The sequence below is a fragment of the Saimiri boliviensis genome, chromosome 8 (genome assembly GCF_048565385.1).
Source record: "Saimiri boliviensis isolate mSaiBol1 chromosome 8, mSaiBol1.pri, whole genome shotgun sequence".
Lineage (NCBI taxonomy): Eukaryota > Metazoa > Chordata > Mammalia > Primates > Cebidae > Saimiri > Saimiri boliviensis.
The window spans coordinates 21,859,375-21,886,931 of NC_133456.1; the positions used below are offsets into that span (position 1 = coordinate 21,859,375).

A 27,557-nucleotide genomic window follows, 5' to 3' on the forward strand; every position below is an offset into this window, starting at 1 on the left:
GCGAATCTGTTTATTAAAATTTATGCTTACAAAAGAAAAAAATTTAATAGCCTGCAATGGATTAATTGATATATTTTATTAAATTGAGATATAATTAATACACCATAAAATTCATTCTTTTAAAATATACCACTTAGTGGGTTTTAGTACATTGACAAGAGTATGCAGCCATCACCACTATGGAAATCTGGAATATTTTCATTATGCCCCACTAAAAAACTCGCATCTCTTAGCAATTACTCTTGCTTCTCTCATTTCCCTATCCCCTGGCAACCACTAATCTACTTTGTGTCCCCATGGATTTACCTATTCTGGACATTTTAATTAAATGGAATCATACAATACATGGTGGTCTTTTGTGGCTGATTCATCCATGTTGTAGCATGTATCAGCACTTCATGCTTTTTATTGCCGTATAATACTCCATTACATGTTTTATTTATCCATTTATCATTTGAGAGATATTTGAGTTGTTTCTACTTTTTGCCTATTATCACTAATGCTGCTGTGAACACTTTTATAGAAGATTTTGTGTGGACATAATGTTTTTCTTTGTCTTGAGTATGTACCTAGGAGCGAAATTATGGGTCATATGGCAACTCTCTGTGTTTACCCTTTGAGGAACAAAGTGACTGTACCATTCTACATTACTACCAGCAATGTATGAAGGTTCCCATCTCCACATTTTCACCAATACTTGTTACTGTCCATCTTTTATATTGTAGCTATCCTATGAATATGAAGTGGTATCTCTTCTTGGTCTTGATTTGCGTTTCCCTAATAACTAATGATCTTGGAACATCTTTTCCTGTGCTTATTGGCTATTTGTATATCTTCTAGGAGAAATGTCTGTTTAACTCTTTGCCCACTTTTAAATTGGGGTTTTAAGTTGTGATGATAGAATGATACATGATTTACAATTTTTTTTTCCATTTTGTAGGTTGTCTTTTCACTTTCTTGATGTCTTTTGAAACACAAAAGTTATTAATTTGGGTTCAGGTAGGCTGGCTCACACCTGTAATCCCAACACTTCGGGAGGCCAAGGAGGAAGGATTGCTTGAGCCAGGAGTTGGAGACAAGTCTGGGCAACATAGGGAGACCGCATCTCTGCAAAAAAAATTAAAATTGGCTGGGTACGGTGTTTCACACCTGTAATCTTAGCACTTCAGGAGGCCAAGGTGGGTGGATCACCAGGTCAGGAGTTTGAGACCAGCCTGGCCAACATAGTGAAACCTAATCTCTACTAAAAATACAAAAAATTAGCTGGGCGTGATGGCAGGGGCCTGTAATCTCAGCTACTCAGGAGGTTGAGGCAGGAGAATCACTTGAACCCGAAGGTGGAGGTTGCAGTGAGCCAAGATCATGCCACTGCACTCCAGCCTGGTGACAGAGCAAGACACCATCTCCAAAAAAAAAAAAAAAATTAGGTGGTACACATCCATAGTCCCAGCTACTTGGGGAAGCTGAGGTGGGCAGACTCTTGAGCCAGGGAGGTTAAAGCTGCAGTGAGCCAAGATTGTGCCCCTGCACTCTGGCCTGGGCATCTGAGAGTAAGGCCCTGTCTAAAAAAAAAAAAAAAATTTAGTCCAGCATGGTGGCACACACCTTTGATCCTAGCTACTCAGGAAGCTGAGGTGGGAGGGAGGATTGCTTGGGCCCAGGAGGAGGAGGCTGCAGTGAGCCATAATTGTGCTACTACACTCCAACCCAGGTGACAGAGTAAAAGATCTTGTCTCAAACAAAAAAAAAAAAAAACTTTCTAGTTTTGATGATCATTTTATAATTTCTCTTGTGCTGCTTGTTCATATTTAAACAAGCCTGCATTCCTGAGATTTTTTTTTTATATGAGATAATGTTATTTGCAAACAGAGGTAGTTTTCTTCTTTTGTATTTTTCTTTTGCTTTTGGTATCATCTAAGAAACTGTCACCTAATTCAAGTTCACAAAGATTTACACCTGGGCCGGGCGCGGTGGCTCAAGCCTGTAATCCCAGCACTTTGAGAGGCCGAGGCGGGTGGATCACGAGGTCGAGAGATCGAGACCATCCTGGTCAACATGGTGAAACCCCGTCTCCACTAAAAATACAAAAAACTAGCTGGGCGTTGTGGCACATGCCTGTAATCCCAGCGACTTAGGAGGCTGAGACAGGAGAATTGCCTGAGCCCAGGAGGCGGAGGTTGCAGTGAGCCGAGATCGCGCCATTGCACTCCAGCGTGGGTAACAGGAGTGAAACTCCGTCTCAAAAAAAAAAAAAAAAGATTTACACCTGTATTTTCTAAGAGTTTTATGCTTTGACCTCTTAGATTTAGATATTTGATCCATTTTGATTTTTTTTTTTTTTGTAATAATGCAAGGTAAGTGTCCAGATTTGTTCCCCTGCATTTAATTTCCAGTTGTCCCATCACCATTTGTCGAAGACTGTTCTTTGCCTATTGAATTATCATGGCACCTTTATCAAATTTGAACATACAACATATATGTGAGAGTTTATTTCTGGGTTCTCTGTTATAGTCCGTTGATCCATATGTCTGTCTGTATGCCAGTACTGCAGTGGTTTTTTTAAAGTCACTGATTGATAGTTTATAATTGCATATATTTACAGTACAAAATGACGTTATGATCTGTGACTACAATGTGTAAAAATTAAATCAAGCTTATTAACATATCCATCACCTCAAATACTTAACTTTGCTATGAGAATATTTGAAATTTACTCTTTTTTTTTTTTTTTTTTTTGAGACGGAGTTTCGCTCTTGTTACCCAGGCTGGAGTGCAATGGCGCGATCTCGGCTCACCGCAGTCTCCGCCTCCTGGGTTCAGGCAATTCTTCTGCCTCAGCCTCCTGAGTAGCTGAGATTACAGGCATGCACCACCATGCCTAGCTAATTTTTTGTATTTTTAGTAGAGACGGGGTTTCACCATGTTGACCAGGATGGTCTCGATCGCTTGACCTCATGATCCACCCGCCTCGGCCTCCCAGAGTGCTGGGATTCCAGGCTTGAGCCACCGTGCCTGGCCTTGAAATTTACTCTTACCAATTTTGAAATGTACAATAAGCTGTTAATAACTGTATTTGCCATGCTGTGCAGTAGATCTAAAAAAAGAAAAGTATTCCTCCTAAGATTTTGTACCTTTTGACCTGACTTTCATCTCCCCATTTCCGCTGCCCCTCAGCCTCTGTAACTACCAATTTACTCTGTTTTTATGAGTTTGATTCTTTTAGATTCCACATGTAAGTGAGAACATATGGCATTTGTCTTTCTGTGCCTGGCTTATTTCACTTACCATAATGTTTTCCAGTTCATCCATGTTGTCAGAAATGACAGAATTTCCTTCTTCTTAAAGGCTGAATAGTATTCCATTGTGTATATATACCATGTTTTCTTATTCATTCATCTGTTGATGGACACGTTAGTTGAATATATAACTTGGCTGTTGCAAACAGTGCTGCAAAGAACATGGGAGTTCAGACATCTCTTCGACAAACTGATTTCAGATATTTTGGGTAAATACCCAGAAGTCTGATTGCTGGATTCCACACTGTTTTAATTACTGTAGCTTTGCAAATACATTTCGAAATCAGGAAGTGCGAGTCCTCCAATTTTGTTCTTTTTCAAGATTGTTTTGGATATTCTGGGTCCCTTGTATTTCCGTATGAATTTTAGGATCAACTTGTCAATTTATGCAAAAAAACACTTTACATTCTGATAGAGAATACATTGAATCTGTAAATCAGTTTGGGGAATATCATTATCTTAACAATATAAATACAAATGACTTCATTTATTTAGATGTTTTAAATTTCTAATAGCAATATTTTATGGTTTTCAATATACGAATCTTGAATTTCTTTTGTTAAATTGATTTATTTCTAAATATCCTTTTTGATGCATGGTCAGTGGGATTACTTTCTTAATTTAATTTTCAGGTTGCTCATTACTAATATATAAAAATACAATTGATTATTGTGTTTTTGTTCTTTTTTTTTTTTTTTAAGACAGTGTTTTGCTCTTGTCACCCAGGCTGGAGTACAATGGCACAATCTTGGCTCACTGCAACTTCCGCCTCCTGGGTTCAAGCAATTCTCCTCTCTCAGCCTCCTGAGTAGCTGGGATTACAGGTACCCACCACCACGCCCAGCTGATTTTTGTATTTTTTAGTAGAAATGGGACTTTATCATGTTGGCCAGGCTGGTCCTGAACTCCTGACCTCAAGTAATTCACCTGCCTCGGCCTCCCAAAGTGCCGGGATTATAGGCGTGAGCCAGTGTGTCCAGCCTTGTTTTTTATTTTTAAGGCAGACTCTTGCCCAGGCTATATAGTAACGATCATGGCTCACTGCAGCCTAGAACTTCTGGGCTCAAGTGATCCTCCAAGTACCTGGGACTTAGCCTCCTGAGTACCAGGGACTTACAGGCTTGCACCATCACACACAGCTAAGTTTTTAATTTTTTTGTAGAGACAGGGGTCTTGCTTTGTTGTCTGGACTGGTCTCAAACTCCTGGCCTCAAGTGGTTCTTCCTCTTCGGTCTCCCAAAGTGCTGAGGTTACAGCTTGAGCCACAGTACCCGGCCAATTTTTTATTTTGATCTTGTATCTTGAAACCCCTCTACTAGATCTGATGGTTTTGGTTTTTTTGTGTGTCTGTGTGTGTGGATTCCGTGGGATTTTTTGTATATGAGATAATGTTATTTGGAAACAGAGACAGTTTTCTTCTTTTGTATTCTGAATGTTTTTATTCTTTTTCTTTGCTAATTGCCCTGGCTAGAACCTCTAGTGAAATGTTGAGTAGAAGTAGAGAGAGCAGAGGTCCTCATCTTGTTCCTAACCTTAGAAGGAAAGCTTTTAGTCTTTTACCACTAAGTATACTGTGAGCTGTAAGTATTTTATAGAGACCCTTTATCAGATTGAGAACTTTCCTTTTGTATCTTGTTTATTGAGTGTTTTCATCATGAATTTTATCATGAGTTGGATTTTGTTTAATGCTTTTTCTCCATCAGTTGAAATAATTGTGTGGCTTCTGTCCTTTATGCCTTTAATGTGATGTATAGAACTGTTTGATTTTCATATTTGAACAAGCCTGCATTCCTGAGATTAAAGTAAACCCCACTTATTCATGGTGTGTAATCCTTTATATACCACTGGATTCAGTTTGCTAGTGTTCTGTAGACGATTGTTTGTGACTCTTTTTCATAAGAGGGATGGGTCTGTAGTTTTCTTTTCCTGTGATGTCTTTGGTTTCAGTATCAGGTAATATTGGCCTCACAGAATTAGGAAGTGTTTTCTTCTAATTTTAGGAAGAGTTTATAAAGTATCGGTTCACAGTACACTTTTTTTTAGTTGGAATTTCGCTCTTGTTGCCCAGGCTGGAGTGCAATGGCACAATCTTGGTTCACTGCAACCTCTGCCTCCTGGGTTTGAGCAATTCTCCTGCCTCAGCCTCCCAAGTAGCTGGGATTACAGGCACACACCACCACAACTGGCTAATTTTGTATTTTTAGTAGAGACAGGGTTTTACCATGTTAGGCTGATCTCTAACTCCTGACCTCCAGTGATCCACCTGCCTCAGCCTCCCCAAAGTATTGAGTTTACAGGCGTGAGCCACCACACCCAGCCCACAATATACTTTTTTTTTTCTGTTGCCCAGGCTGGAGTGCAGTGGCATGATCTCTGCTCACTGCAACCTCTGCCTCCCTAGTTCAAGTGATTTTCCTGCATCAGCCACATGAGTAGCTGGGATTACAGGTGCACCACTATGCCCAGCTTTTTTTTTTTTTTTTTTTTTTGTATGTGGAAATGAGGTTTTACCATTTTGGCCGGCAGGTCTCAAACTCCTGACCTCAAGTGATCCGCCTACCTTGGCCTTGAGTGCTGGGATTACAGGTATGAGCCACCACAACCAGCCACAATATGCTTTCTATCAAGAAAAAAATATATCTGCCCTCTTCAAATACCCAGATGGTCATTCAGCACCTTGAACCTTGCCTTTGATATAGGTATTGACTAAATTTCAGACCCTATGGTCCTGACAGGCTTTTCCCAGCTCCATCCCACTGGGGCTGAGAAATTATCAGAACCCTTTCATCAGTACTAATTCCAGTAGTTTTCAGTGTAATGTTGGTTTTGTTTGTCATCCCCTGCTGTGTTGTGAGAGCCTTTCTTAGGAAACCATCATCTTAAAGGAGTGTTTTACAGGTGGCTTTGGAGACAGGGATAACATTCAAAGATCATCTATAAAATGTTATTTTGGTAGGTTTTTACTTTATTAAAGTGTGCAGAGCAGAACTGCAAATTCCTTAGGTTTCTTCTTGCATTTCCAACGTTAGAAACAGCTGTTTTAAGGTTGTATTTTCCTGGGGGCATCCTGTAGCAACATCTCATTGATTCCTTTGTCATCCTTCTGGGTCCATACCTCAGAACCACACAAGTTTATCATCCCAGGCCACAGTGAAAGCAAGAGGTATGGTCTTCAGGCCACCACTGAGCATTATTCTGAACCCCCTTGTGATCCAGCCCACTTCTCGCCCACAGGTAACACGTACACAGACCTCTCGGCCAGAATCTCCAGGGATGACCAGCCCCTCCCCACGCATCCAGATAATCTCCACCGACTCTGCTGTAGCCTCACCTCAGCGCATTCAGGTACCTGCACCAGTCCCACTTGGTTCCAGCTACCTGCCAAAGGCAACCCTTCCTTTCCTGAACCCTTTCCAAAAACAAACCTGCCTAAGGGTTTCACTAAGGAGTTGTGCCTCTTTGACATCAAATATAGTACAGCCTCATCGATTCTTTAAAAAATTAAAGAAACACTTAGGTTTATTTAACTAACTTACATTTAAAGCAAAAGCCTGAACTGTTGTTTCAGACTATTGGGATGAAGTACCATTTTATTACTTGCTTCCAAATTGAGAGGCAGTATATCTTAATATGTAATTAACAGGAAGGGCCACCACTTGAAGTCAAATCCAGTGCCCCACTTAGCTTTTTTGACCTTGGCCAATTAACTTTTTAATGCCTCACTTTCTTTATTTGGAAAATACATGTAATAGTAGTACCTGCCTGACAGAGTTATTATGAAGGATCAAAGGGATATTGCTTATAAAGTGCTTAGAACGATGCCTGGCACATAATAATGTTCAGTATGTACTAATGATATAATTATTATTAATAGTATTGTCATTATTAACTAATCAATATTCACTTATGGGAAGTTGTATTCCCCAGGGCTCTGAACCTGCCTCTGGCCCATTGAGTGTTTTCACCTCTTTGAACAAAGAGAAGGTAGGTGTATCAAGCTTGTAGACAAAAAGCTGGGAGGAAGGGATAAGATATTGTTGACAAAGGTTTATTGTTATCTTAACAAGCTGAATCAAAAAGCCAATAATAACTGTTGATTTCTCTGTTTTTCTCCTTGCAGTTCTATCAGTTTTTGCCTTGTTATATCTTTTTGGAGAATTGACCCCTTGCTATTTATTTATTTATTTAACAGGATCTCACTATGTTGCCCAGGTTGGTCTTGAACTCCTAGTCTCAAGCAATCCTACTGCCTCTGCTTCCCAAAGTGCTGGGATTACAAGCATGAGCCACCATGCCCAGCTGCCCCTTTCTTATTATGTAGTACCTCCCTTTATAAGTTTATTTTCCTTGTTCTGAAGTCTGCTTTGTCTGAAATTGCTATTGTTCCTCCAGCTTTCTTTTTATTAGTGTTAGCTGCTAGCACAGTATAACTTTCTCTATGCTTTGACTTTTTCTTTCTTTCTTTTCTTTTTTTTTTGAGACAGGATCTCACTCTGTTACCCAGACTGGAGTGCAGTGGCATAAACACAGCTCACTGCAGCCTCTACCTCACAGGCTCAAGCCATCCTCCCATCTCCACTTCCCGAGTAGCTGGGACTACAGGCACATACCACCATGCCTGGACACACACACACACTTTTTTTTTTTTTTTCCCCTGTGTAAGTGCGGTCTCACCGTGTTGCCAAGGCTAGTCTCAAACTCCTGAGCTCAAGCAATCCACCTGCCTCAGCCTCCCAAAGTGCTGGGACTACAGGTGTGAGCCACTGTGCCTGGTCGACTTTTTTTTTTTTTTTAAAGAGAGTCTTGCTGTGTTGCCCAGGCTGAAGGGCACTTACATTTACTATTCACAGACAGGGTTGTAGGGCACTACAACCTCAAACTCCTGAGCCCAAGCTATCATCCTGCCTCAGCCTCTCAAGTAGTGGGGACTACAGATGTGCACCACTGGCAGCTATTCCATCCCTTTATTTTGCATCTGTCTGTGTCTGTATACATAAAATGGGTCTCCTGTAGGCAGTATATATTGGGGGAGCTTGATTTTTTCCTTTTTTTTTTTTTCCTATTTTCTATATAATTTCACAAGGGTCTTGTATTTTTACCCAGCTGACAATCTGTCTTTTCATTGGTGCATATGGATCATTCACATTTAAAGTGATTATTGATATATTTGGATTAATATCCTCCATCTAGGCCGGGCACCGTGGCTCATAACTGTAATCTCATCACTTTGGAAGGTTGTAGAAGGCTGATCACTTGAGCCCAGGAGTTTGAGACCAGCCTGGGAAACAGTGAGATTCTGTCTCTACAAAAAAAAACTAAAAATTAGCCAGACATGGTGATGCATTCGTGTAGTGCCTATTTGGGAGGCTTTGGTGGAAGGATTGCTTGAGTCCAGGAGGTTGAGGCAGCAGTGAGCTGTGATCATGCTGCTGTACTCCATCCTGGGCCACAGAGCGAGACCCTGCCTCAAAAGAACAAATAAAATAATAATTCAAAGCTATTCATACCTGCTAAAATTTATACTTAAGCAAAAGATTTGTTTATCTTTTTGCAAAGGTCAGGACTTGTTTACATTTTTACAAACCTTTTTTAAAGAAAGTTTCTTTTACCCTTTTTATTTTTAGTCAGTCTCTTTGCTATTATCTTTTGGTATGCTCAAATATACTCCGACCTATCTTATAAACTTTATATAGATTCTATATGTAAATTCTATATATACTATAGGAAATTGTGTTTATGTATATGAGTGGATAGGTGGGTGGGTGTGTATATTTAAATAGTGTAGGAAATCCGAAGAGCTGGTTTTGGGTGGGCAGACGAAACCTTGAAGGGATTCTCCCTGTACTCAGAAAGAAATCCCAACATGGAACAGGGTCGTCCCACCTCCCTCTCAAGGCTCCTGGGCCATGCTGGTCGTCCATGGGCCTGATAGCAGTTCCCAAGAGTTTGTTCCTCCCAGGGCTTTCCATATGCCAGAAAATTTCTCTTGGCTTGGAAGACTAAAATTTATTTGGCTGCTATCTTCTCAGCCTTGTCTAGTCTTTTTTTTTTTTTTTTTTTTTTTTTTGAGATGGAGTTTGACTCTTGTCACCTTTTTTTTTTTTTTTTGAGATGGAGTTTGACTCTTGTCACCTAGGCTGGAGTACAGTGGCACAGTTATCAGCTCACTGCAACTTCTGCCTCCCAAGTTCAAGTGATTCATCTGCCTCAGCCTCCCAAGTAGCTAGGATTACAGACATGCGCCACCACACCTGGCTAATTTTGTAATTTTTTTTTTAGTAGAGACAGGGTTTCATCATGTTGGACAGGCTGGTCTCGAACTCCTGACCTCAGGTGATCTGCCCTCCTCAGCCTCCCAGAGTGCTGGGATTACAGGCGTAAGCCACCATGCCACCCAGCCCAAATCTTGTCTTAACTTACTTACCTTGTCACAGAGGTTTTCCCTGACCTGTCTTTCTAAAGTTAAGTACTTTTGTTAACCATGCCACCCAGCCCAAATCTTGTCTTAACTTACTTACCTTGTCACAGAGGTTTTCCCTGACCTGTCTTTCTAAAGTTAAGTACTTTTGTTATTCAAGGTTAACCCAACCTGATCTTTTTCCTCATAACATGTACCATAGGTTGAAATTGTTTACTGACTGGTTTGTTTCCTTGTTTATTGCCAGTCTCTTCCACTGAACTAAAAGCTTCATGAGGGCAGGAGCCATCTTCATATGCCACTGTCTAGCACACTGCCTGACAAAGTAGACCCTCAGTAAATATTTGAGGAATGAATGAAAGAGTGAGTAAGCCATGGTAAAAAGTCTTGACTTTTTCAATGGGAGCAATTTGATAAGATGAAAAGGTTAAGACAAGGCTGAATGAGGAAAGGAATATGTCAGAGTTTAGAGGGAAGAAATACTTTACCACGGTCCTGTCATGTTCTGGGCAGTGTACCAAGCAGTTTCACACATGTATCATTTCACTTTCCTAATCATCTTTTTCATAGATATATAAATGGAGCTCAAGGGCTTATGTAACTGCTTCAAGTTGACACAGCTGGGAAGTAGTAAAGCAAGCATTCTGTTCATGTCTGTAGCCACCAAGCCCTGTCTCGGGTGTTTACAGTGAAAGAGGTGGCAAGGTGAAGATAGGGGTGGACCTTAGCTTAGTAAAGTCAGTTCCGCTATAATGTGACATGTGTGTTCCTGAAAATTCCCACTCTTTGCCAAGACTGGAGAGAGTGCCTCATCTAAAGGGGTAGCCAACCCACACCCAGCTCCAGCCACCTGGCACCATGGGGAGAACTTGAGCCCAAGATGACGTGAGCTTCCAGTTTGTCAAGAGAACTATAAATCTGATTGTTACAGGAAATACTCAGTTTTTAGATGTTAGCAACTAGTTTTTTAAAAAAAATTTAGGAGGCTGGGCGCAGTGGCTCACACCTGTAATCCCAGCACTTTGGAGGCTGAGGTAGGTGAATCAGTTGAGCTCAGGAGTTCAAGATCAGCCTGGGCAACATAGTGAGACGTCATCTCTACAAAAAAATGCAAATATTTGTTGGGCATGGTGACACGAGCTTGTAGTCAAAGTTACTTGGGAGATTGAAGTGAGGATCACTTGAGGCTGAGAGGTGGAGGTTGTAAAGAGACAATATCGTGATACTGCACTCCAGCCTGGGTGACAGAGCAAGACCTGATTTCAAGAAAAAAAATTTTTTTTTGGATAGTCAAACAGAAATTATCAAGTGGCTGGTTTTTGCCTTCAGGCCATTTGTTGGCAGGCTCTTCTTTACAACAGAGATGTTAAGCTGGCTGGAACAGAGTGGGTAACATGGGGGAGAATGGTGGTGTGTCAGATCATTCCAAGGTCCTTTGGGATTAGAACTAGAGAGGACCTTAGCTTAGTAAAGTCAGTCCTGCTATAATGTGACATGTGTGTTCCTGAAAATTCCCACACTTTGCCAGGATTGTGTAGTGAAAACCACAGGACTATTGGGGAAAAATGAGATTAGTGGCACAATACTCAAAAAGTTTGCCAGTAACACATTAAAAAACAGATAGTGAATCTAATAAAACCTGCAAGTGGTTAAATACATAGTGACTAATAAATACGGCACTTTACCTTGAAAAAACCCTGCAGTTTCTTTGTGGAGGTAGGTATAGGGAGGATTGCATCTCATGAGTTACTGTGAATTGTGGACACAGGATGACCTGAAATCACCAGATGGATTAAATGTGACTCATACCATGTGTACTGAGTATTCCTGCATGGATCACTTCAGCTAAATGTTGTTTTCTGTTTACCTAGTGTTACTCATGGAAGAAACCACGCATAAACACAAAACCTGCGTTATATGCAAATTATTCACTAATCTATCAATCTTGCTCAATAAATTCACCTTTTCACAGGCATTATAGCAGCTCTGTATAGGTAGGCTATTGGGGGCCTTAAAAATCACAGAAAACATGACATTACTTCCTTTCCCCCAAGTTGTTACAGTTTACACTCAGGAAGTTAAGAACTTTTTTTTTTTAAAGACAGAGTATTGCTCTCTTGCCAGGCTGGAGTGTGTAGTGGCACAATCTTGGCTCACTGCAACCTCTGTCTCCTGGGTTCAAGCAATTCTCCTGCCTCAGCCTCCCGAGTAGCTGGGACTACAGGCATGTGCCACCATGCCCAACTAATTTTTGTATTTTTAGTAGAGACAAGGGTTTCACCATGTTGGCCAGGATGGTCTCAATCTCTTGACCTTGTGATCCACCCACCTTAGCCTCCCAAAGTACTGGGATTACAGGCCTGAGCCACAGTGCTCAGCCTGGAAGTTAAGAACTTTTTTTGCAAGTAAAAAAATTAAATACAATTTGTTTCTTGTATTCATTTCCTAGGCGGTCACAATAAATTACCACAAACTTGGTGGCTTAACACAATAGAAACTCATTTTTCCCAACCTTCTGGTGGCAAGAAGTCTGGAATCAAGGTATTGGCAGGGCCATGCTCTCTCAAGATTCTAGGAGAGTGTCCTTCCTTGCCTCTTCCTAGCTTCTGGTGGGTCCCAGCAGTCCTTGGTATTCCTTGCTTGCTTGCAGCTGCATCACTCCAATCTCTGCCTCCGTGGCCACATGGACTTGTTAAAAGGACACCAGTCACTGAATTAGGGCCTACCCTAATGTAGTATGACCTCATCTTATCCCGATAACATTTGCAAAGGCCGTACTTCCAAGTAAGATCACATTAATAGATACTGGGAATTCTGGCTGCAATATATCTTTTCATGGGGTACAGTTCTATACACAGTACCTCTCCTCCACAGCTGACTTAAATTTTAATGAGCTTGGATATATCCTTGCATTGTTTCCTCTAGGTCATTAAATAGGAATCTGTCTGTTAGTGTTTGTTAACAAGGTCTTGCCTAATCACCTTTGTGTTCCAGTAGGGTGTTCGGGAGATTTCTTTTTCTGCCTGCATTTTAAGATTTTTCATGGAAGTGATCTCTCTAAATGAAGGATACAAATGTCTTAGAAGGGTGAAGATTAAGAAACACAAGAATTGGCCGGGTGCGGTGGCTCACGCCTGTAATCCCAGCACTTTGGGAGGCTGAGGCGGGTGGATCATGAGGTTAAGAGATCAAGACCATCCTGGCCAATTTGGTGAAACCCCGTCTCTACTAAAAAATATAAAACAGCTGGGCGTGGTGGCGCGTGCCTGTAGTCCCAGCTGCTCAGGAGGCTGAGGCAGGAGAATTGCTTGAACCCAGGAGGCGGAGATTGCAGTGAGCCGAGATTGTGCCACTGCACTCCAGCCTGGTGACAGAGCAAAACTCTGTCCCAAAAAAAAAAAAAAAGAAAGACAAAAATTGGCCAGGCTCAGTGGCTCACGCCTGTAATCCCAGTACTTTGGGAAGCTGAGGTGGGTGGATCACGAGATCAGGAGATTGAGACCATCCCGGCCAAAATGGTGAAACCCCATCTCTACTAAAAATACAAAAAAGTTAGCTGGGCATGGTGGCACATGCCTATAATCCTAGCTACTCGAGAGACTGAGGGAGGAGAATCACTTGAACCAGGGAGTTGGAGGTTGCAGTGAGCTGAGAATGCACCACTGCACTCCAGCCTGGATGACAGAGAGAGACTCTGTCTCAAAGGAAAAAAAAGATAAGAAACCCAAAAATTATAAGTAATTCATTGAATTTTTATGAGTGTGAGTCTTTGAGAAAAAAAGAAAATAATAATCTAGCCAGGTGCATTGGTTCTCACCTATAATCCCAATACTTTGGGAGACAGAGCACAAGGATCACTTGAGCCCAGATGTCTAAGACCAGCTTAGGCAACATAGTGAGACCACATCTCTACAGAACAGCAACAACAAAAATTGCCAGGCGTGATAGTGCTTACCTTTAGTCCCAGCTACCCTAGAGGCTGATATGGGAAGATTGCTTGAGCCCGGGAGGTCACGGTTGCAGTGAGCCAGGATCGTGCCACTGCACTCCAACGTGGGTAACAGAACAACACCCTCTCTCAAAAAAAACAATATTCTGAGCCTTTGGAGTATGTTATATACAGCCACTAAGAGCTGCTGTCCCTGTCTGGAACCAGTCACTTCTGCCTCCCAACACCATACCCTGGCCCCATACCTGCCATACCTCAACCATAGTGACTGGAGAAGAGCATAAAAGGAAATGACATGCTAGTTACCTGTGTGTGCTCAGGCACAGCATGGGGTCATCTCTGAACACACAAGGGCAGAGGATTTACTAGTGTTGCCTTGGTTTTAGTTGGTAATTGAAGACCCTGTCAATCACATAACTATTTCATTTCTTAACAGGGAAAACAGTTTAGGAAGGAAGTAAGAATTGAGAGACATGAGCCGGTATTGGTGGCTCATGACCGAAATCCCAGCACTTTGGGAGGCCAAAGCAGAAGGATCGCTTGATCCCAGGAATTTGAGGCCAGCCTGGGCAACAAAATGAGACTTAATCTCTACAAAAAAAGTTTCTAAAACAATTAGCTGGATGTGGTAGCACGTGCCTGTGGTCCTACCTACATGGAAGGCTGAGGCAAAAGAATTGCTTGGGCCCAGGCGGTTGAGACTGCAGTGAGTCATTTTCATCCCACTCCACTCCAGTGTGGGTGACAAAGCAAGACTCTGTCTCAAAAAAAAAAAAAAAATTGATAGCCATTTGACTCAGAGCTCAAGGTTATGAGGGCTTCCAAAGGCCAACTTGTTTATCTAAGGCAAGAACCCCTTCTGTGGCAGCTGAGACTGTGTCAACTAGCTCGTGTCTACAATCTTCCAGTTGAGCCTTGGGTAGGAAAGTTTTTTTAAAGATAATTCTTTTTACAAGGTTTTCTGTCTCATGTTTTATGTGTCTGGGGGACTCTGGGCATGCCACAGGTTGTAACAATGAAAGATTCTTCCTTTTATTCCCTCCAAATCTGTTCTCCTTGAGCCTTAAAGATCTTTAGCCCCTTTAGTTGGAAATGATGATATACTGGGGTTTGTCCCACAATCAGCTGAGAATTCATTCTTGCATCTGTCGTCCTATTATGCTGTCCTCTCTGGTCTTGCCCTCAGCTGTGTCCTGTAGCTTTGCCACATTTTTGCACAATTTCCTCTTGTGTTTCATTCAAGTCTTTGCTCAGTGTCACTCACTCGGAGAGGTCTTTCCTCCTAAAGATGCATCGCAGCCTTCTTCCCAATGTCATGCTTTCTCTGATGATTATTTTTGTTTTCTCCAGGGCATTTACACTGACTGATATTCTTTATTCATATTCAGTGTTCACAATCTGTTTCCCCCACTAGAAGTTTAGTTTCATGAGGGTGGGACCTTTTTTTTTGTTCACGTCCCTATTCCTAGTACCTAGAACAGTGCTTGACTCATAGTGGGTGCTCAGTAAACATTTAAGTGATTGAATCTTTTCTTGCCTGTGTCATTTTATTTTGAGCCAGTCAACACTGTCTTACTTTCCATATTGCAATTAGCAAAACTATTGTGTTAGACTATGAGTTTGTTGTCTCAGCCTTGGAGTTCCATTTCTTTCTTTTTTTTTTTTTTTTTTCTTTTTGAGGTGGAGTTTCCCTCTTGTTGCTCAGGCTGGAGTGCAGTGGTGAGATAGCGGCTCACTGCAACCTCCACCTCCCGGGTTCAAGCGATTGTCCAGCCTCAGCCTCCTTAGTAGCTGGGACTATAGGCAACCACCACTACGCCCAGCTAATTTTTGTATTTTTAGTAAAGACGGAGTTTTACCGTGTTGACCATGCTGGTCTTGAGCTCATGACCTCAGGTGATCCTCCCACCTCAGCCTCACAAAGTGCTGGGATTACAGGCATAAGCCACCATGCTTGGCCAGAGTTCCATTTCAAAAGTCTGTCAAGAGGTGGTACAGATGCTAGATCTGCCCATAAATGTGCTGTGCTGTGCTGTAGGAAACTGAGTTCCAGCCAGCAACATAGCACGTTTCCTCTCGCCCAGCACAGCAGCAGCAGCAGCTCAAGAGTCCTCTGCAGTAAGGGTCTGCTGGTTTCTTGAGGGAGAGGTGGCAGTGCTGCAAGCCAGGAACACCTGTCCTAGGAGAGAGGCAAGATGGGGATTAGAACAACTTCAAAGAACTTCATGAGCAAGAATAAGAGAGTCATTCTTGTCATAGCAACTATTATTTGTGGCGACTGATGAAATTAGACAAGGACTGTGTGAAGAGCAAGGCTTTTGATGAGTGAGAACTCCCAGAGGAATAAGGGTCAGCATCCTATAGTCTTTTATTGTCTTCTTTCCACGTGCTGGCCCTTGTGCTGGCCCTGGGGATGTAGCAGTGAATCAGATGTAGTCGCTATTCTTAAAGACCTCAGAGTCAGAAAGTGGGAGTGAAGGAGGTAGGTGAGTTGAGTGTGTTTCAGCAACGGTCTCCCTCTAATTCTCTCAACTTAAGGCAGTATTATTTACAGGACCTTTTCGAAAGAGGCCATCTTTGAAGCAATCATTTCCAGGTTTTTGGATTTTGCAGATCAGTAGCATTTCAAAAGAATGAGGATTGCCTACATTTTTTATTAAGTGAATACAAGGACTTTTCAAAAAGTTAAACCTATCATCTACTACTTATTATTGCCTTCATTTCATAAAAGAAAAGGCATTTTAATTCTACAAACAATGGAAAAGATATAGTCCTAGACTAAAATTCACTTTATAAAAATTTGTTTCTGAAACGCTCACTATTATGTTTTGTTTTTCTCAGTTCACCATGAATTGGTGAAACTGCATGTTAGACAGCATTAATTCAAGGGCTGGTGTTTGGCAGTCGCCACTTTGAGCATCACCTGCAAATGCATGAGTCTGTGACACACCATGAGAGCAGCCTCCATGTTGTGTCTTACAGATTGTCACAGACCAGCAGACAGGACAGAAGATCCAGATAGTCACCGCAGTGGACGCCTCTGGATCCCCCAAACAGCAGTTCATCCTGACCAGCCCAGATGGAGCTGGAACTGGGAAGGTGATCCTGGCTTCCCCAGAGACATCCAGTGCCAAGCAACTCATATTCACCACCTCAGACAACCTCGTCCCTGGCAGGATCCAGGTAAGGCCTTTGAACAGGTATTTGTTTCAGCATTTCTGCTGTTGAACTTGTTCTTACATCTGCTTTGGAAGCCAAATCTATCCGTGGAAGGTTCTGTGGGGACCTGCAAACATGGCAAGTTGCTGCTTCGGCCAGAGTAATAAACCAACAAACCAGTGGCAAGGCCCAGAAGACAGTGAACTGTAACACTCAGGATGGAAGTACAACCAGGAAATCAGTGGCCACAGGAGACTAGCTTGAGAAAGCTGGCACTGAGGCCACTGGAGAATTTGTCTTACCTAAGGCCATCAAGTGGCAGCCCCTGATATTTTAAAGGTACCACCTAGGGCTGACTACAGCCAGCGAAGAACTGACTTGTCCAGATCATCAGGTCTGTGGTGCCAGCTTTTCATTCTGTCTTTACGTGCCACTCTGTACTAATTTCTCTGGGACCCTGAATTCTTCTCTCTATCTCTGCCCTGGTTCTTTCTGCTCTGTCAAGGTAGGATGGGGTTGAGGACAGTCTGTATCAAGGAAAACAACAAGCATTGAAGGAAAGCAGGGTTGTTTCTCAGCATGAGGCTGGGAAGCATAGAATCTCCATACCCAACACCTAGAGAACAGAGACTCAAGGTCAGTATCCCATGATGGCCAAACACGGAACATGCTTTGTCAGGGTTGTGTTTAATTTTTTTTTTCATTTTTCATAAAATGTGCATAACATAAAACTTACCATCTTAACCAACTTTAGGTGTACAGTTTCGTGACATTAAGTAGATTGACATTGTTGTGCCATTATCCAGCTCTGTAACTCTTTTTATCTTCCTAAGCTGAAACTCTGTACTCATTAAACAGTACCTCTCCCCCTCCTCCAGCCCCTGGTAACCACCATTCTGCTTTCTGCCTTCATGAATTTGACTACTCTGGGTACCTCATATAAGTGAAATCAGCCTTTTTGTGGCTGGTTTGTTTCACCCAGCATAAAGGTGAAGCTTCATCCATGTTGTAGCATGTGTCAGAATTTCATCCCTTTTAAAGGCTGGTCTATATATACAGTGCAGCCTTTCATCGCTTTTAAAGGCTCCACTGTATATATAGACCACGTTTTTTTTATCTCTTCATCATCTGTTGGTGGACATGTAAGTTGCTTCCACATTTTGGCTATTGAATTAATGCCACTAAGAATCTGTTTTGGGTGGGGATGTTCTATGAAGAAACTTAAGGAAGGGAAGAATTTTTTAATATGTTCAGCTTTTAGATCTGTTCTTTTAGACACCTTACACTGCGCTTAGTAAATACTGTCTCATCCTTCCTTTCCCAGAGTACATTGTGATAATCTGCAATCAGAATTCCTTCCTCCTTCTTTAGAGTACTCCTTGTCTGTGAAAGAATTTATAATTAAACATCACTTTGCTTAGTGATCTGGTTTTTTTGTTTTTTTTGAGACGAGGTCTCACGTTGTGGCTCAAGCTGGAGTACAATGATGCAATCTTGGCTCACTGCAACCTCTACCTCCCAGGTTCAAGTGGTTCTCCTGCCTCAGCCTCCCAAATAGCTGGGATTACAGGCGCATGCCACCACACCCAGCTAATTTTGTATTTTTAGTGGAGACGGTGTTTTACCGTGTTAGTCAGGCTAGTCTTGAACTCCCAACCTCAGGTGATCCATCCACCTCAGCCTCCCAAAGTGCTGGGGATTACGGGCATGAGCCACCACATCCGGCAGTGATCTGGTTTTTAATTGGCACCCCCCTTTATTTTCTGGTTTCTCTCAGATTGTCACGGATTCTGCCTCTGTGGAGCGTTTACTGGGGAAGACGGACGTCCAGCGGCCCCAGGTGGTAGAGTACTGTGTGGTCTGTGGCGACAAAGCCTCCGGTATGTAATTCCGGGTTATGATGGCACTTACCATGGGCCAATAACATGAAGTAACAGTTGTGAGGTGGGGTGGTAGTTAATTTAGAAAGATCATTTTCTGTAGGTTTGTAGGTTTGAAATATAAATTCCACTGTTCTTACTGGGGTAATGATGTAAATAAATAAGGCAGTTTGTCAGATAATTAGACATCAAAAGGAAAAGTCAAGAAATAATTTCTATGATTTGTAAATCTTGGTTGAGTGTGTAGTATGTATGTGCTGCTAAGAACATATTCTTTAATCTCATTAACATTTGTACAGCAGTTTGCTATTTTACAAGATACATAATTTGTATAATCACCCTTCATCCTAACTGTAACTATCTCTGTCGTCCCCTCACTATAACCCACTATAAATACTGCTGTAATGAAGCAGGAGGAGGCATGTGATTCCAGCTAGAATCTCAGGACCAGGAAAGGCCCCACAGAGGCTGTCACATCTGGGAGCCTTAGTGATTATGTACACAGTGGTTGAAGCAGGAGGAGGGCATTTCAGCTAGTAGAAACAGGGCCTAGAGTTTAAGGTTTATATCCATGGTGTCCTTGGGAGAGACCTTGTAGGGTTCTGTGATTACAATTGGGTAAAGTAAGACTGAAGAAGACACCTGGCCCAAAAATTCAAGTGTTGGCCTGCTTATACTAGGTGGGGATCCATAGAAGGTTAGTGAGGCAGACAGGAAGGAATGGAGAAGTATTTGATAAGAACACAGTATCAGGGCACAGGTGTGTGTTCTATGGCTATTTGGTTCCACTTTATTCTCTGGTCACAAAATTCACAGGAATGTTGGACACTTTTTAGTCCTAGTTTTTTGTTTGCTTCTGTTTTGTTTTTTAAAAAGGAGATTGGACCAAGCCTATTAGTAAGACAGTCCCAGGCAAGCATCTATAGAAGATCAGAAGCTCCAATTTCCCTTCCACGTGGTGGTGACACCATTTTTCTGCCAGTGGTGCCTGCCTCTGTTCCCACCCTTTGTCTTGGTAAACCCAGCCCATCCTACCCCTTCTCTGAAGCCCTCACCTACCCTAGTAGGCAGATAGACAGTGCAGCCTCTGATTCAGATTTCCCTTTCCTACAGATTTCTCTAATCACTTGTTGCATACTCATATAATTCACTCTTTAGAGGCCTGTCTTCCCTATCAGAATGTCAGAGCAAAAACCATGTCTTACCATCTATCTCTGTATTCCTGTCTTCTTACTCAGCAAGGAAAGGCACTCTGCAAAGTTTTGAACAAATAAATGAAGCATGAACATAACAAAAGGGCCACAGAATCTGCTTGACTTCCCCATTTGTCAGTCTTCTTCTTAGCTTAAAGGAAAGGCCTAGTCACAGGGTCTTGGTGCCAGTCTCCTGATAATTAATGTCACTCAAAGGGATAGAGAACTCAAGGAAATACACTGCAAAGAAAGAAAAAAACAATATTACAGAAGGCACTTTACCACAACTATTCTTAAAATAATAAGACTGTTACTCCAATTGCACACTTGGAAAATGGTTTTGCATACTAGAGCTTAGAACAATGGAATTCTCTGTGGCCACCGTAAATGGTAATCCTGTGACATGTATCCTCCTTGGCAATGTAGCTATGAAATTGGATTATACAAACAAGACAGAATCAAAAGAGCATGTCCGGGGTCAGTCTCAGCTGGAAACAAATGAGAAATAATGTATGTGAAAGTACTTTCTGAATAGCAAAACTAAACTGAAGGTGGGGGCACTTTTTTTGTTGTTTGTTTGAGACAGAGTCTCACTCTGTCACCCAGGCTGGAGTGCAGTGGCACAATTTCAACTTACTGCAGCCTTCACCTCCTGGGTTCAAATGATTCTCCTGCCTTAGCCTCCCGAGTAGCTGGGACTACAGGCGCCTACCACCATGCCTGGCTAATTTTTGTAGTTTTAGTAGAGACAGGGTTTCACCATATTGGCCAGGCTGGTCTCAAACTCCTGACCTTGTGATCTGCCCACCTTGGCCTCCCAGAGTGCTGGGATTATAGGCATGAACCACTGCACCCAGCTGGTGGTACTTTTTAATGTCATTGATAGTTAAAAGTTGGAGATACCATGCAGACTGTACACATGACAAGGGGTTAATATCCAGAATATATAAGGAACTTAACAGCAAAAAAAAAAAATTTAAAAATGGGCAAAATATCTTAATAGACATTTCTCAAAATAAGATATACAAATGGCCAATTGTTATATGAAAAAATGTTCAACATCACTAATCCTCAAGGAAATGCAAATTGGAGTGAGGTACCACCTCACTCCAATTAGGATATCTATAATCAGTCTAGGCTTGGTGGCTCATCCCTATAATTCCAGAACTTTGGCAGGCCGAGGCGGGCAGATCACATGAGGCCAGGAGTTTGAGACCAACCTGGACAATGTGGCAAAACCCCATCTCTACTAATTTTTGTATTTTTATAAAATAGTATCTTTTGGCAGGGTGCAGTGGCTCACGTCTATAATCCCAGCACTTTGGGAGGCTGAGGCAGGCAATCAACTGAGGTCAGGAGTTTGAGACCAGCCTAGCCAACATCTCTACTAAAAATACGAAAATTAGCTGAATATAGTGGCAGGTGCCTGTAGTGGCAGGAGAATCACTTGAACCCGGGAGGCAAAGGTTGCAATAAGCCGAGATTGCACCACTGCACTTCAGCCTGGGCGACAAGAGCAAGACTCCGTCTTAAAAAATAAAATATATATATATATATATATATATATATATTTTTTTTTTTTTTTTTTTTTTGAGACGGAGTTTTGCTCTTGTTACTCCGGCTGGAGTGCAATGGCGCGATCTCGGCTCACCGCAACCTCCGCCTCCCGGGTTCAGGCAATTCTCCTGCCTCAGCCTCCTGAGTAGCTGGGATTACAGGCACGCACCACCATGTCCAGCTAATTTTTTGTATTTTTAGTAGAGACAGGGTTTCACCATGTTGACCAGGATGGTCTCGATCTCTCGACCTCGTGATCCACCTGCCTGGACCTCCCAAAGTGCTGGGATTACAGGCTTGAGCCACCACGCCCAGCCCAGATTTTATATTTTATAAAATCTTAAAAAATTTCTTGTAGAGAAATTATGTGAAGGGTGTGGCCAGTGTAAGGAAAAAAGTATAAGACTTTATTTGATAAAATCATGTAAGAGCCCGGCGCGGTGGCTCACGCCTATAATCCTAGCACTTTGGGAGGCCGAGGCGGGTGGATCACGAGGTCAAGAGATCGAGACCATCCTGGTCAACGTGGTAAAACCCCGTCTCTACTAAAAATTAAAAAAAAATTAGCTGGGCATGGTGGCACGTGCCTGTAATCCCAGCTACTCAGGAGGCCGAGGCAGGAGAATTGCCTGAACCCAGGAGGCAGAGGTTGCGGTGATCTGAGATTGCGCCATTGCAAAAAAAAAATCATATAAAAATACAAAAATTAGGGCCGAGCGCGGTGGCTCAAGCCTGTAATCCCAACACTTTGGGAGGCTGAGGCAGGTGGATCACGAGGTCGAGAGATCGAGACCAGCCCGGTCAACATCGTGAAACCCCGTCTCTACTAAAAATACAAAAAATTAGCTGGGCATGGTGGCGCATGCCTGTAATCCCAGCTACTCAGGAGGCTGAGGCAGGAGAATTGCCTGAACCCAGGAGGCGGAGGTTGCAGTGAGCCCAGATTGTGCCATTGCACTCCAGCCTGGGTAACGAGCGAAACTCCGTCTCAAAAAAAAAAAAAAAAAAATACAAAAATTAGCTGAGTGTGGTGGCACACATCTATAATCCCAGCTACTCCAGAGGCTGAGGCACGACAGTCGCTTGAACCCAGGAAGAGGTTGCAGCAAGCCAAGATCACGTCACTGCAGTCCAATCTGAGTGACTGAGACTCTTGTCTCAAAATAAAAAAAAAAAAAATGTTTACAATTAAAAAGACAAACAAAAAGAAGTGCTAGGGAGGATGTGGAGAAAAGAGAACACTTAAACATTGTCAGTGGGATTGTAAATTAGTACACTATAGAAAACTGTATGGAGGTTATTCAAAAATTAAAAATGGAACTACCATATGATCCAGAAATTCACTACTGGATCTATATCCAAAGGAACTAAAATCATTATGTTGAAGAAATACCTGCACTCCCACATTTATTGCATCACTATTTACAATGGCCAAGATATGTAATGAGCCTAAGTATCCAACAGCAGATGAATGGATAAAGAACATGTGGTATGTATACACAGTGGAATACATAAAATTGAATGAAATCTGGCTATTTGTGACAACATGGATGAACGTGGAGGAGGATACCATGTTAAGTGAAATAAGCCAAAGACAGATACTACATGATCTCATTCATATGTGGAATCCTAAAAAAAAAAAAAATTAATACCATAGAAACAGAAAGTAGAACAATGGTTACCAAGACTGGGGAGGGAAAAAGTGAGAGATGGTTGGGAAAGACTGACCAGCTGCTACAAACTTACAGTTAAGTAGTAGGAACAAGTTCTGGTGTTCTATTGCACTGCAGCCATGGCTAACAATAAGGTATTATATATTATAAAATATCTAGAAGAAAGGCTTTTGAATGTCTGCAAAGAAATGATAAATGCATAAGGTGATGGTCACTCTACCTGATTTGATCATTATACAACATGTGGATGTATGGAAACATTGAATTATACCTCATAAATATGAACAATTACAGTGTATCAAAAATAAAAAATTAGAGACACCAAAGTAAACAAGATTAGGTGTTTAATAAATATATTCCTACAACTGTATTTCTTGAACACTCTGAGTAAGCTAACCCAGGAGAGCCATCATATGGTAACCCTCCTTTACTGTGGGCTTTAGCAGTCACAGTCCCCATGCGTCTTCTTGTGACTATCTCACTTCCCAAAGGAGGTTTAGAGACCAGGATGTGAATCAGAGGGGTTAAATGCAGGAGTGAGACCCTCTGTACCAAAGCCACACATGCATATGTCTGCTATGTGCCACTGTTGGCAGGACAGGGGACCTAAGCCACTTCACAAGCCCAGACCTCCAGGATTAGGACCCAGGTGTGTTCAAGCGGACAGTAGAGGTCAGCCATCACCTGTGAGCTCCTGATGTATGTTAGACCATTTGTATACTAAGAGCACTAAAGTCATGCTATCTGCCAGATGCCATATAACCTGTCTGAGCTTCAGTATTTCCATCATAAACTCACAAGTCTACTTGAAAGATTGTAGAGAAATTATGTGAAGGGTGTGGCCAGTATGCTAAATGCTCAGGTCACATGGCATCTAACAGTATATGCTCCCATGACTTTCATAAGACTTGTTCAGGAACTGTGACAGATCACTCCTTCGGTGAATGCACAAATATAGTCACAAAATATTTGTGTATTTCTCCTGTTTCAGGCCGTCACTATGGGGCTGTCAGTTGTGAAGGTTGCAAAGGTTTCTTCAAAAGGAGTGTGAGGAAAAATCTGACCTACAGTTGCCGGAGCAACCAAGACTGCATCATCAATAAACATCACCGGAACCGCTGTCAGTTTTGCCGGCTGAAAAAATGCTTGGAGATGGGCATGAAAATGGAATGTGAGTAACAGTATTTAAAATCCACGAGTTAACAACGGAGGGAGAGAGTAAAAACAAGAGTCCATTAAATACAGTTTCTATACCTGGCCTTAAGATACTTTAAGAAAAAAATACCCGTCAGACTTTATTTTGGTTTACCTCATGGGTCAACTAGGTGATTCAGAGTCAATGCTGTGGGGGTTGGTCTGTTCTCCTGGTGTGTGTGAGGAAAGCCTTATTCCAGATGCATCAGGAGGCAGCTTAGTGGAGTAGGGTGAACACAGGCTTTGGAGGAAAGCCGATACCAACACTACCAGGTCTGCCAGTAAGAGACAGCTATGAATTTGAGGACACACATAGCCTCTCAGCCACAGGGTCCTGATCTGTGATCTAGAGCCCCTCACCTTACTTATATATTGCTCCTGAAGATTACATGAGCCTACTGTTACTTACTGTCTTCTTAGCCCCTGTACTTGGTTTCAGCACAAGGCTTTCTGCCAAGTCTCTGTGTAGCTGGGGTTCTAAAGAGAAAGCTATTGCTTCTGGATGTGTGGGGCATCCAGGGTCTCAAGTCCCTCCTTTCCACTCCTGTAGCCAGAATTTTTGGGGTTAGGAATATCAAAACCAGATCCCTGTCTATAGGGTCCATTCGGATGGAGGTCACTTCCCTAGGTAGTGGTGAAAACATGAAGACCAGGATCCAAGATGGGCAGCACATAGAAATCCAAGGAGAGTGGAGTTAGGCTCAAACCACAGTAGAAAAATGGAGCTTAGCAAAGGCAAGGCATGCAACTTAGCCTGGCAAGGCTGGTGGCCATGGACTCAGGACTACAGGCTTCTGCTGAGTATGCTGCGTGATTCTGTCATCTTCTGCATAGTTCCCTAGGAACACTGAAAACTGATAGATTTCAGTATTGGTGAGGGCATTTCTGGGAATAGGAATCTGCAAAATTCACTGGAGAATAAATGGAAATGTACTTTTTGAAAAATTAGAAATATCAACCTAATTTCTGCCTGGTATGATGCTTTTACTTTAGTGATATTGTTCTTTCCCTAAAGTGAATAAATAAATCATTGGCTTTTTTACTCAGAGCAATGACTGAAATCAGTTTTTTTGTGATCACAGCTATAGCTGCAAATGCAAGATCCAACTGGATAGCAGTTTGATTAGCGGCATACCTAAATGCTAGTCCCTGGCCTTCATTGCTTCTGTCTTTAAAAAGCTTTCATTTTCTTCAGTTTCTGACATGCGTAGATCTGCTCTTATACTAGATTGCTAAAAGGAGAGTTTGCTAGCATGATATAAAATTGACACCCATTAAACAGTTTGCAGAAGCTATTCAGACTTGAGTTGGAAATTAGAAGAGTTCCTCTACAAATTGTGCCATAGGAAAAGCACACATTAAGGGCCCACTTGAAGATGGGCTTTTTTTTTTTTTTTTTTTTTTGAGATGGAGTCTTGCTCTGTCACCCAGGCTGGAGTGCATTGGCACCGTAATCTTGGCTCACTGCAGCCTACACCTCCCAGGTTCAAGCAATTCTTTCTGCCTCAGCCTCCTGAGTAGCTGGAATTAACAGGTGCCCACCACCACACTCGGTTAAGTTTTCTATTTTTAGTAGAGACAGTTTTGCCATGTTGGCCAGGCTGGTCTCGAACTTCTAGCCTCAAGTGATCCACCCGGCTCAGCCTCCCAAAGTGCTAGGATTACAGGCATGAGCCACCATGCCCAGCCCAAAGATGGACATTTCTTAATCCTTGGAAGGGTCTGTTTTGTTAGGAGCATGAAGTAAAGACAAGCTGGGCACTTTGGCTCATGCCATAATTTCAGCACTTTGGCAGACTGGGGCCAGTGGATTGGTTGAGCCCAGGAGTTTGAGTCCAGACTGGGCAACGTAATGAGGCTTCATCTCTACAAAAAAACTGAAAAGTAACTAAATAACATAAAATTAATAAAATGGCCCAGAGGCCTCATGGGTGCTTCCACAGGCCACATAGGTACTGTGCCGCAGTTTCTTAGCAGGGAGTACCACCCATCATGAGCTCTTTTTTATGCCTCTAGATTTGACATGGCATAGTTTGGCTTGATTCCTTTTCTCCGAAAAGTTCACTTTGAAGCTGAGCTAGATGAATCTAGCACCAAAGTTTATCCTCCCTGCAGTAACAGATTTACTATAAAGAAAACCCCTTGCTTTACCACAAAGGATGTGGTTTTTATTGATTCAAATTGTTTCTCTAAACACAAATATTTATGTTGTGATTTAAGCTGTACAGAGTGAACGGAAGCCCTTCGATGTGCAGCGGGAGAAACCAAGCAATTGTGCTGCTTCGACGGAGAAAATCTATATCCGGAAGGACCTGAGAAGTCCCCTGATAGCCACTCCCACGTTTGTGGCAGACAAAGATGGAGCAAGGTCAGTCCCTTGTTCTCACTGCAGTCATCCTTTGCAGTTGATGGAGGAGGCACAGACATGCCCCGGAATGGTCACTGATGTTGCTTCCCACCCACATGCCACAGCCTCCAGCCTTGTATTGCTTAATCTTGCCCCTTCTGGAGCTGCTCAATCACCAGTCATACCTCTGGACAGGCCTGAGGATGTCTGATTTACGATGGAATCAGAACTTCGCCGAGCCTTGAATTCAGATTATGTCCTGTAATTTAGGCATCATTCATTCAGGAAGACAATTATTTTATAATTCAAGATTGGGGCTTTTCTGCAGTATAGACAAAAGGCCTAAGGTGAGATAAGGTCTCAGTGCTACAGTTAATTTGTACATTCTTTCTAATGTAACGTATTGAACTTACTTTAAAAGGTACAGAAAGAGGGGAAAACAAGAAATCCAAAATGTATCAGAGAGTTGAGAATTCCTTGCTGATTTTCTGAAAATCAAGCTAACTTTTCTTGGCAGAATGGCCACAGTCTGCAGTCACCCTGAAAAGCCCTGGGGAAAGCATCTGCATTTCATCCTGTCTCAAGCTGTAAATCTGACTTTATGTACATCTCATTGCAGACAGGTGGGGGGATTGTTTAGTCACTAAGCAGCCGAGTCTAGTTAGAGCTTTTCTGCTATTCAGACAGCTCCACAAATGTGGAGGGACAGGTAAATGCAGCATGATCATACTGTGCATAAAATGTTGGAAGCTACTCTGGGTTTCTTTATGTCTTAAATAGACAAACAGGTCTTCTTGATCCAGGGATGCTTGTGAATATCCAGCAGCCTTTGATACGTGAAGATGGTACAGTTCTCCTGGCCACGGATTCTAAGGTGACATTCTCTACTCA

The 27,557-nt window shown here is 42.2% G+C and overlaps 1 protein-coding gene and 1 long non-coding RNA gene across 8 annotated transcripts in view; one reads left to right on the forward strand and one right to left on the reverse strand.

The window, feature by feature from the left end:
- Positions 1-27,557, forward strand: part of NR2C2 (nuclear receptor subfamily 2 group C member 2) — a 101,955-nt gene that overhangs the window by 47,983 nt on the left and 26,415 nt on the right. For 4 of the 7 annotated variants that reach the window (XM_074404103.1, XM_074404104.1, XM_074404105.1 and 1 more), the window contains 7 exons: positions 6,531-6,641; positions 7,224-7,280; positions 16,646-16,846; positions 18,600-18,702; positions 24,117-24,296; positions 26,540-26,687; positions 27,447-27,540. In XM_074404103.1, coding sequence (XP_074260204.1) covers positions 6,531-6,641; positions 7,224-7,280; positions 16,646-16,846; positions 18,600-18,702; positions 24,117-24,296; positions 26,540-26,687; positions 27,447-27,540 — 894 coding nt within the window. Of the gene's footprint in view, positions 1-6,461; positions 6,642-7,223; positions 7,281-9,991; positions 10,078-16,645; positions 16,847-18,599; positions 18,703-24,116; positions 24,297-26,539; positions 26,688-27,446; positions 27,541-27,557 lie in introns of those variants that run through there. The other 3 variants (XM_074404107.1, XM_074404106.1, XM_074404108.1) reach the window with 3 other exon arrangements.
- LOC141585340 (uncharacterized) lies at positions 107-20,057 on the reverse strand. Its single transcript, XR_012518747.1, has 3 exons — positions 19,908-20,057; positions 3,286-15,842; positions 107-1,107 (listed from the first exon to the last, which is right to left on the reverse strand). It is a non-coding gene; the product is annotated as an uncharacterized LOC141585340 (long non-coding RNA).